Below are 11,901 nucleotides of genomic sequence, written 5' to 3'. Positions count from 1 at the left end.
GACAGAGAGAAGGGGGAGTAGGTGGTGTACAGAGAGAATGAAGGAGGAGATGGACAGGGGAAGGAGGAGTTGGATAGAGAGAGAGGGAAGGAGGGAATGGACATAGAGAGTGGGGAAGGAGAGAATGGTCTGTAGAATGTTTGCATGAACATAAACATGAACATGAACAGCGCAAAGTACTCAACTAGTAATGGAATGTACTTTATGCTTATTTTGTCGTACTATTGCACTTTGAAGGCACTGAAACTGACATAAAAGTGCAAATACCATTGTACAGGATAAACGCTGTTGACGTTCTCCAAGCGGTCCAAAGTGTTTTTTTCACAAAAGCCGTTCCAGATGAATGTAGAGTGATTCCCACTAGTGGTCCACGGTCCACACTTTCCCCTTTCGTTCCGCGTTATAAGGTTTCTAAAATGAAACAAGTTCTTCTACTGCATATTTATTATTGTTGTTGTCGCTGCTGTCATTGTTACTACATTACTTTCATTCTGATCTTTCATCATTTTATGTTTCGTTTCCGAAAAAGACGTTCTATGTCTCTCAAATCATAATGCTCGACTTTCTGATCTTGACAGAAATGCGTAATTGAATTAAAAAACAAAAATAAATAACAAAACAAGGAAATAAGCGGACCCAAATCAGACTCTGTGGCACAATAAGACGAGGAGAACCCCTGACCCAAACGGCAATATCCTCCGTTTGTGATTTACAATGAAGTCTAATGCAAACTTTAGCTCCATTAGCAGTGTCTATGGAGTTTTTTAGGCTATACCTGCAATTTCCACTCTACTTCCACCAGGAAGAAGGTGCAGGAATCCAACCAATGGCTACGATGTTACGAAATACGGTTTCTATTTGACGGCGGCCATTGTCAAGAGCGCTGGGAGCGAGGCGCCGGTGCGAGATGCAGTGATAATGCGGGGGGGGGGGGGGGCTGCAGCTGCAGCTGCAGCTGTACTCACAGACGGCCCAAGGCCGGCGAGCTTTACCTCGGCTCCGCTCTTAAAGGACTGCGGCGGCCGGGCGACCCGGTAGTCCACCACCAGACGGCACGCAGCAGGCAGCATACCATGCCGGCACGGGGCGCAGCTCTCTTACTGTTGGCCGCGGCGCTCGTCGCCGTGCGCGCTGCCTACCTGAAGGAGAAACGTGAGTACGACAGCGCGCCGCTCCACCGGCTGTGGAGCCGCAACAGAGTATATCACTCCGCTTGATGTCCCCCTGGAGAAATGACTACTTGACATGAATAGTTCTTCGTACCAGGTGTCTTTCCGCACGCCACAACGTTATTACATTGTTTGTAATTCTGAATTTGTTTGCATATTATGAATATTACTCGATCGTCATTCTTGGCAGTAGCTGTGATGCACATCGAGTTTTCCGAGCATACGAGAAATGCAACAGACGTTTTCAGTACTAATGGACATTTTGAAGTTTTCCCATCTTGGCTGTTTCTGACAACAAATTAGTTTAGTATATCTTGCATAACTGGGAAATTTAGTCCTCACAGCCCATTTTCAAGCACAATAGGTGTCTGTGTGTGGCGCAATTATCCTGTTATTAATTCGTCAATAGAGCCGATGCAAATGCGAGTATATAGCGTCCAAGCGCCTAAATTAAAAGCGGAAATCTTACCGCGTGCTGTAATAGACATATTCATAATTAATGCCACGTTATAGGACAACAGAGCTGCTCGCTTTGTCGTTGAACTACAACGAAAGGCCGGCCGCGGTGACCGTGCGGTTCTCTTCAATGGGATTTATTGTAAGACCAGTGTCGTTTATAAAGAACATGTTGAATGTTAAGTGGAGCATCATTCACTTGTATGCACCGGCCGGAGTGGCCGGGAGGTTCTAGGCACTACAGTCTGGAACCGCGCGACTGCTACGGTCGCAGGTTCGAATCCTGCCTCGGGCATGGGCGTGTGTGATGTCCTTAGGATAGTTAGGTTTAAGTAGTTCTAAGTTCTAGGGGACTGATGACCTCAGATGTTAAGTCCCATAATGCTCAGAGTCATTTTTTGAACAACGGAAGCTGTGCTGTTACCACTAGTAACTTCAAATCTGCCAGTAACTGGGAACCACTATAACATTTCTTATGCGGCATGTTTGCCTTCTTTGACGGTAGTCAAGATTACTTGGGAAGGCAAGTCCAGTGATACAACTCTTGTCTACTTAGCAACAGCCTTGACATTTCCTGTACCGGGTGTGTCTCCTGTGGGACGTCAGTCGCATGTGCTCTGGTTTTTCGACAGATGTTTACAATTTCAGTTTTGCAATGAGTATCCTGAGTCAGCTCGAACAAATCCTGCAGTCATCTTTCGTACGACACCCAATGTGGACGGAAAGAGTCGGGTTGTTTCCCGTTACGAACAAAATTGTTTGTAAATTGAAATTTTGCGTGGCCATTCTATAGAGCGGTTCCAAATTAGTGTAGTGCAAAATTCGTTTTATCGATATACATTAAGAGGAACAGTACAACACGAATAATAAGCACTACTCCAGGAGTGACAGAGCAGCGCTGCTTACGGCTGTAGAAGTCAGCAAAGGCCTGAGCAGTGCTGTCGCTGCTACGGTACTGATTATTCCTCGTGTTGTACTGTTCCTCTTAATGTATATCGATAAAACGAATTTTGCACTACACTAATTTGGGACCGCTCTGTCGAATGGGCACGCAAAAATCCGCTTAAAAAATCATTTAATTGGTAACAGGAAACAAAAAAATGGTTCAAATGGCTCTGAGCACTATGGGACTCAACATCTGTGGTCATAAGTCCCCTAGAACTTAGAACTACTTAAACCTAACTAACCTAAGGACATCACACACATCCATGCCCGAGGCAGGATTCGAACCTGCGACCGTAGCGGCCGCGCGGTTCCGGTCTGAGCGCCTAGAACCGCTAGACCACCGCGGCCGGCGTAACAGGAAACAAGCTGATGCTTTGCATCCATGCTGAGCGTCGCATGAAAGACGTGATGAACAGGATTCGTTTACGCTGACTCTATCTAGACGTTGCAAAAACTAAATTGCAAGTATCAGCCGGATACACCAGAGAAAATGCGGCTGACGACTGCTAAGAGATACATTCTGTACGTGGAGACTGCAGCTAGCACCACAGGTCCACCTACATAGATAATTAAACACCAGAAATCTCGCTACTCAAACAACACTGAGATGAGTAACTTGGGTCAAACATTTCACATTTCTGTGCTATTTTTGGCGATGTTTTACTGGATACATTAACCACCACTATAACCTTTTCTTTCTAATTGCTAGTTAAGTATTTCGATAGATGACGATGGTACGAGCGTTAACTGTTCACCAATATGGGGTCTCCTGCGTATTGCCATTCGACGGTAGCATTCTGTCAATAGCTTGGACCGGTCGTGAAATGTTGGTGTTACTTGTGAGATTACGTACGTACGACCTCTCTTTGTAACAAACTGGCGTTTACAGAGACCACTGAGCAGTCGTCACTCTGAATAAGAACACATCTCCGCAAAATTTCCCTTTTTCTCTGCTGGAATTTAAACAGAACCAAATCATACGTATTAAGTACATACAGAGTTCTTTTCCATCAAACACATGTGAAATAATTGATAGGATCTACTATTCAGTTTCCCATACAACGCATTGAATTTTGGTCGAAGGCATCCATCGGGCAACTACAAATATTTAATTCATAAAGCCTTTCTCACCCGAAGCAGAGTAGGCTCTGCTCACAAGAATGTTAACAAGAGTTAAGTGCTCAGGTACTGGAAGCGAATGATTTAAACACTTGAGCTCATTTTATTGTATTTAAGGCAGGGAAACGATACTCTGCTAGTCGTACACTTTTACTCAGAAATTTATCTGGTAAGCGCCCGCTAAGAGCTCTAAATGGTTTGAACAAGAACAATCGCGGTCACACAATGTGACCGAAACTCTAGGACCCTTCGCAGATGATGTTGCTCTGTAAAACAGAGTTTTACCGTTGATTAACTACATTCGAAATCGAGAACGCCATAGACAAAATATCTGTTAGTTGCATTGGACGAAAATTCGATAATCCGATGCTCAGTGCTGATGTACGTAGGGGTCTTCTGCTGTGGAGCCCCTGCGCGGCGAAGTGTGCTGTGATGTACTTGTGTCCCCGTCAGCATTGTACTCCGTCGTCAGATTTGCCACAGAATTCCGCCTACCCTGCTTCACAGAGCGGACAAGCCTCCGACCTCCACACTCTGTGATGAGGCGTGGATGTTCAGTACCTTCTCGCCTATTAGTATTCTGTGAAGTGGAATTCAGGGAACCACCAGCAAATCACATTAAGCCTAGCCAGTATACCAGATCACAATGTGCTCCATGAATTCCGTGCACGTTCCTTCAACCACTCCCTATGGCTGCTCGCAACGGTAGCACGCTGTCACTCAATCAGGTCCGCCGTTTCCGAAATCCTCACTCCCAGGCGCCGTGACGTAAGAGTCACACGTTTGTCAAACTCGCTTATGTCAATGAATTTCCTCATTTCTAGCCGATGTCATCCGTGAATGACTCTCAGTCCGTCTCTGCTCCTCTTACATCCAATGCTTACCGCGTCGCATACTCACTAAGTCAGCGGGCGGCATTCGATCTCGCTGGGCAGTGAACATAAGTTTTGGCTCATGTATGTCTGTGTGGACGCTGTGTTGACATGATAGTCATTTTTCTGTCACAGTGAGTCAACTCAAAGAGGTCTGCCCCGGTAGCTGAGTGGTCAGCGCGACAGAATGTAAATCCTAAGAGCCCGGGTTCGATTCCCGGCTGGGTCGGAGATTTTCTCCGCTCAGAGACAGGGTGTTCTATTGTCCTATCATCATCATTTCATCCCCATCGACGCGCAAGTCGCCGAAGTGGCGTCAAATCGAAAGACTTACACCCGGGCACCGGTCAACCCGACGAGAGACCTTATCCACACGACATTTTCATTTATTTAATCTCAAAGAGACAGAGTGGACTCTGATTGCAGCTCCCGCCAGTGTGTGTGTCGACAGATATATGGGGCTAGGTTCGTTGTTAGAAACGTGATTGTGCAGGCGTCCAGGAAGTACTAAAGCCAGTTAGCGCTCTTATAGGGCTTGAAAATGGACTGACAGGGATTGGCGAACGCTAAAGTGTATTGTACATTCCAAAAACCATACGTAAATGTCAACTACTGCAGAGCCTTGTAGTCTAAAAGGAGAAAAAAATGAAAACTGAACACCCCCCACAACGGCACCATGGAATGGTTCCATTCAAACTTAATCACCACACGCATTACGACACTTGTCCCGCTGGCAGACGAGATGATAAATACCTGTTTCGCAGGACGCAGTCGGCCTCTGACGAATCCACAACCGCACCCACTCCTGCACTTCCTCGTCCTGTTACAACTGACATCCACGCACGTCTTTCTCCAAGTCGCCAAAAACGTGAAAACCAAACAGTGAAAGATCCGGACTATACGAAGGATTCTGCAGTACTACCAAACCAAAACATTGAAGTGTAGTCTACATCTCATTGTCAGAGTGGACGTGGGCGTTATCGTGCCTCAGGAAGACTGCCTCCGACAGCAACCCCGGGGGTTTTCACTTTATGGCGCATCGCAGTTTCTGCAAAGTGTCTTCATAGCGCTGCGTATTGATTGTGGTTCCACGCTCGAGGAACTCGACGAGCAGAGGTTCCATGACGAAGGTCATCATGACCTTACCGGAACTTGTGTGAATAGCTTTGGATTTCCTTGTGAGATTTTCCACTGTTGCCTATGCCGCTTGCCCTCCGGCTGTCGGAATGCTGTCGGGTGGAATCATACTGTTGCACTACTACGCCCGCCCCACACACTGACAACTGAACGAAGGTTACGACTCAGCTATTTGGTTCCGAAACACTGCAACATCCTCCTTCCAGCCCAGATATTTTGCCGTATGGTTTTCACATATTTGTTGACCTGAAGAAACACACGTGTAGACGTCGCTTTCCGTCAGTCGAGGAAGTGAAAGAGTAGGTGCAGTTGTGGATCTATCAGCGGCCGACCGCATGCTACCAAACAGCAATTGATCGTTTCATCTTCCAGTAGGATAAATGTCTTAATGCGCGCGGTGAAATAAAATGTAACGTTTCTATGGAAATGATGGCCGGGAGTCCCCATCTGAGGAAGTTCGGCCGCCGAGTTGCAAGTCTTTTCAATTGAAGAAACATTGGGCTACTTGCGTGTCGATGATGATGGAGACAACAAAACACAAGTCTCCGAACGGAGATAATCTCCGACCCGGCTGGAAATCGATATCGGGCCTCTGTATGGCAATCAGAAAAGCTGACCACTTAGCTAAGAGGGTGGACCACGTGCGATGATTACTTTTTAATGAAACCATTCCACGTTGCCATTGTGGCAGGGGTTTAGCTTTAGTTTTACTGCACCTCATACAAACATGGGTAATGAGACGAACTGTTGAGAAGCGATAAAGTCGCGTATTGCATCATGCAGCTGCTCAGAACCTTGTGATAAATAGAACGAGTGCACGGTATCGATTAAAGAGAAACACATAAGATGGCCGTTGGTCTTTGCAGCAGTGAAATATTTTGTAGTGATGAGTCACACCATGTGGGTATCTTTCGAACGAACGACAATGCATGCCAAGAGGCTGCTGATTGATGGCGGTATACTCTCCAGTACCAGACGACGAAAATGCTTCAGAGAAAAAGACTACAAATTTCACAAACACAAATACGTTTCCAGTCTCTTCTTAGTTATTTCCTTCTTCTTACGTTAAGCTCACAAAGACTTGCTGTTATCAATTTCCATACGTTGTCCATTACTAATGATCTCATTCTTTCTTCCACATGCAGGTTTCCGAGAAATTTTGCGTCCATTTGAAAGAGCATTTCCTGTAGCTACTTATGGCTTTATTTTCACGGACAAAGAAGTTCAATGGAGTACGACTTCCGTTGTATTTCAACTCATGGATTTGTAGCTTCTACATCTACATCTGTATATTCTTCATAAACCATTGTGAAGTGCATGACAGAGGTCGTTTAGCATGTTACCACATCTTTGGGTCTATTCGCATTCAAATCGTGTATGGTGCGGGGAAGAATGAGTGCTTCAACGTGTTTGTGCTTGCTGTAATTAGTCTAATCTTATCTTCACAGTCGCTATGGAAGCAAAAGGTAGAGGGCCGAAAAATATCTCTTTATTCTTCACTTAATATCGGTTCTCGAAACTTTGCAACTAGTCTTTCGCAGAATAAATTGCTTCTATCTTCAAGAGTCTGCCAGTTCTGGTTTTCCAACATTTCCGTGATGCTGCAAGTGTCAGTCATGCACACCTGTGACCAATTGTAGCACTCTGTTTGTATACGTTACATATTCCTCGTTAGTGATATTTTGTATTGCTATTAAATATGTGGTGAAATAAACTGAAACAAAAGAGAAGTAGCCAAGACAGATAAAGAGATAAAGGGAGAACCGAATCTATGGTGAAGCCTTATCAGGAGAAAGTCTAGGTTGGAGAGACACTTGTCACTACGTACAGGGACAGTAAATTTGACAACAAGGGGAGCTGCGTGGAGGACAACGACGTATGTCACACAATTCAGTACACTGGATGCAGTAAATGTCAATGATGAACGCGGAGATGTGTTAACCAATTGCAAGCCAATCAAAACACTCAGATTTCACGAAAACACCTGATAAGAAAAGTTAGCTCGCACGAGAGGAGACGTGTGTGTGTGTGTGTGTGTGTGTGTGTGTGTGTGAGAGAGAGAGAGAGAGAGAGAGAGAGAGAGAGAGAGAGAGAGAGAGAGACTCTTCACAGATTACGAGGAAGAAGAAGTATGGGAAAAGGGGGTGAGAAGAAGGGAGGTGCAGCAAGATGTAGAGATAAAGAACGGAAAAAGAAAACGGTAGAGAGCAGCCATCTGACCTTCGCGAAACAGATGCGGTGTCTCAGGCGCGTAATTTAAGTGGCAGAAAGCCTTGCGAATCGTTTGCGGCTTTTTCATGGTTACATAACGGAATCCCGTGAAGTTAACATGGAGGGCAATTTTCCGTGTTCTTATTGCCCAGTGAAGAAACTACTGTTTGACAACTAAGTGCTGTCTCGTGTCGTGCTGAAAGTATCAACGAGTAATTGCTTTCAGAAAGCTCATAGAAACTCAAGGTCGCTTTTAAGCAAATTACCAAATTCATGGTTTCATCTGCTCGTCCATTCGGAAAGTGATGAACATGATTAACCCTCTAAATCCGGGGACTGCCACATGGTGCGATCTCACGAGTTAGGGAATCGTCCGCTGCGCTGTAGACGGAAGTGACGTTTCTGCGAACTGATATCAGTCACGAGACTAGACACCACGAAATAAAGTACATACAGTATATCGGCATCCTTCTTTTGGACCCGCTATCAGGCGCTGGCTAAGTTAGAGGTAGGTATTTATGTTGATCATTTTGTTTGAACTTATAAATTGTTGCAAATTATTACTTCACATCAAATGTAGAATTAATGTTACTTAACCAAATTCGAGAACATATTACTACATCTGTATGGTCAAACTATGGTCAATAATAATAAATTTTATTTTTTACTAGCAGAGAACCCGACGTTGCTGAGGTATTATTTATTCCAATTCTATTACTTAATCTCCTCCACCCCCTCTCTGTCCCTCCTGCTTGCCTCTGCCTCTGTCCATCTCCTACTATTTCCTTGCTCTGTCCATCTCGTCTTTCCTTTCTCTGTCCATTTCCTCCTCCCAGTCTCTCTGAGCATCTTCTCCCCTTCCCCTCTCTCAGCCCATCTACTACTCCTCTTCTTCGTGTCTTCGTCTTTCATTCCTCTGTCTATTTTCCCCCTTCCCATCTCTTTGTTCATTTCCTCCTCCCCCACACCTGTGTCTGTCTCCTCCTCTCCCAAACCCCCGCATGTTACTATCCATATCCTCCTCTCACTCTCTGTCTGTCCATCTCTTCCTCTCCCCTCTCTCTACACGTTTTCACCTCAAAGATAATAGGAGGTTGTGGTTCTTATCCCCACATGCCCACAGTATTTCTTTCCAGATAGCAAGTAATATGTGTACGAAGTTTGGCTGAAATCAATCCAGGGGTTTAGAAGGAGCTTTTTACCCACGGCTTGTTCACATACACACATTCCATATATATTTAACATATTTCACACACATTTGTACACATATTTCACCTGTGTCTCTAGCGAATTTCACCCAGCAGCTTTGTTTTCACGCAGCTCAATGACTATCACGTCATATCACCTAAACTGTGTATTGTACAGTGATATATATTTGCAATTGCATTCAGTGGTACATGCAAATACTGTCTGCAACACGTGTTATGAATAGGGTAATTATTTTAGAAGTAATAAATTAAAAGGTCATGCTTCATGTGGCAGGTTTACTGCATCAACAATGAAAATGTGGTAAGAGATAAAATTTTTCCTTTGATCATTTTGTGGAGGTTGTCAGTGTGAAAAAGTTTCGTAAAGGTTTTAAACTATGTGTGAAGTTTGTTGCAAGACACTTAGTGTGGATGAATAAATTATGGGTATTAGCACGTCGTTGGCTACACTGTTTTTTCATTCCCACCCTCACCACTTTGATAAGTAGATGTTTCTTTCCCAAACAGCGATTTTTTCCAGACAGTAAGTGATACGTCTACAAAGATTGGTTGAAATTGGTTTGGTGGTTTGGGAGTAGAAGTGGAACATACATACATACACACACAATACTTACATGAACACAAAAACCCACTTTTATAATATGTATGGATGTGTGGATACGGATTGCACGATTCCACGTTTTATAGTAGCTATAATTTTATTATTTCAGTTCACTGAAAATCTACAGTCTAGGAACAGATAAACTAACAAAAATATGACCGGAATTGATCATTTCAGTAGAGGTGTGTTTATATATTATTTTACTCGAAGCACATCATCAGAAACTGAAGAAATGAAAGAGGAAAATAATTTACATTTTGACTGTCTGGGTTACATTTTATAGTTCTGCGTTGTTAACAATGAATCGCTTGAAAATTTTGCCTCATAGCGAGATCATGCTCTCATTCTTTCGGCTTAAGACGGGTCTCGGCGCTACGGGGTTAAAAGTTAAATTTTGAATTAGAACAGGTTCATTCACAGTTATTTTCTTATAAAAGCCACTAACACGAGGGAAGTACGAAAACTGTGATGTTTCCAGAAAATAAATAATTAAGGACGCGAAAGAGCAACTAATAAATAATCATATCAGATAGTAAAGAGGAGACATTGTTTCTTCTTTCTTTCAACACAAATTTTTAGACTGTAATTTCGTAGTTACGGAGTACTGCTTTTCTGCGGGTCGTAACGTTGGTTTACGTAACTGCACAGGGTTTCTGCTGACCTTAAACATCTAGGACTCCGTTATTACAGAGCCACATGGTAATATCAACCGTGGCAGCAGATTTCAGTAACGATGCCGGAGAATAGTTTCAACACCGCAAAGGCTTCAGCAGGATGGCATGAATTTATACCAACATGAAAAACAGTTGTTCAGTGACCCAATTAAAGTTTCAAACTACTACAACCATAAAATCAGCACTTCAATTGAACGAATAAGCTCTAAAGTGCAAGCCATGTAATTAATAATACGTTCAATTATTTCTTGATGTGCTGTTTTTCTTTTCCTTGCCATACGCGGACACGTATCGTTACCAGTACTTACTGCTAAGGGGCGGTGGTTATGCAGCTGCCGAGCACTCATAAGGCGCTTATTGTGGTGAACTGCAGGAGTGAAAAGTGAACGTTCCTTACTGTTCTCAAGAAGTCTTGTTCGTTCCATGTAACATTTAGTGGTGGTTGAAAGTTAAATGGGTAGATTGATAAGTTTGTTAAGAAAATAGTAATACATTTTTGAAAAATATTTGTCAACATATCCACCTTTGGAGAGTACACACATGACAAAGAAATGATCCCATTTTTCAGTCAATTTTACGAGGAGGTGTTGCGAAAATCTACTATATACGCCTACCTGGGGGTAGCATTTCGCTTGAAGAGAATTACGTGTCATCAGAAGTTAGGAATAGGGAGGCATCACTTGACACTAAACAAGGAAAATGAGGTAAATGAAGAACCGATCTGACAACCAACTGACGCAGTTCCACCGTTCCGTGTGGGCTAAAGCGTTGTCCTCAAGAAAGAGCAGTTTCAAGAAAGAGAGTTTTATTTTGCCAGTCGTGATTTTACAATAAACCTTTAGTTTCAAGGCAATCCAATAACGTAGCTCAGTAGGGGCCAGTTATTATTCTCTCTTTGTAAGAGTAATGTGTCTGGTGTTCACCCTGTGGTTATCAAAAAGCAATGTTCGTCATTATATTTCTACCTCGCTAAACAGTCATTCGTACGTGTTATTTCTTATTTCATGGGGTCAGATGTATGATGATAGTTTCACGTTCCGTCTGCTGTGACGAATCTCTGAAAAAAACAGCTGTGAATAAACACAGCCAGGCTATGCAATTAAAATTTTCATCCTTGACATATTTGGTTCAAACATTATGCCATTAACATCTCAAATTTTTGCTTAAAGAATGGAGTACACTCGTTCATTTGTGATGTCTATGGTATCACTTATCTGAAGTACATTCATTTTGTGAGATGCTTTTATCATATATCATATAATGAAATTAATCTATAGTTTCGCCTATGATGACGTCAACAGCCCGGTCGATGCCCTCTTCAACTGGTATTCTTCTGTGATCACGTATAAATACGTACACTAATCCAGACATTAACAGTCTTAAATACCATTTCAAACGCTGCCTGAGTGTAAGCCTGTTCTGATAAGTTTGAGCAGATGTAGAATCCTTCGAATGAAACCGTTTAATTGGAGCACGAATCTCACTCTTGTATTTCATATGTCACATTAG

The 11,901-nt window shown here is 43.3% G+C and overlaps 1 protein-coding gene across 1 annotated transcript in view; it reads left to right on the top strand.

The window, feature by feature from the left end:
• Positions 1 to 977: 977 nt before the first annotated feature.
• The window catches only part of LOC126161843 (circadian clock-controlled protein daywake-like), a 72,065-nt gene continuing 61,141 nt past the window's right edge, over positions 978 to 11,901 (top strand). The window contains exon 1 of the mRNA XM_049917948.1: positions 978 to 1,152. Within this exon, the coding sequence (XP_049773905.1) occupies positions 1,074 to 1,152 (79 nt within the window). The 5' untranslated portion in view covers positions 978 to 1,073. The remainder of the gene's footprint in view (positions 1,153 to 11,901) is intronic.

This window comes from Schistocerca cancellata, chromosome 2 (genome assembly GCF_023864275.1).
Source record: "Schistocerca cancellata isolate TAMUIC-IGC-003103 chromosome 2, iqSchCanc2.1, whole genome shotgun sequence".
Classification (NCBI taxonomy): Eukaryota; Metazoa; Arthropoda; class Insecta; order Orthoptera; family Acrididae; genus Schistocerca; species Schistocerca cancellata.
Note: the sequence above shows the minus strand (reverse complement) of the source record. Positions and strands in the feature narration are given on the sequence as shown.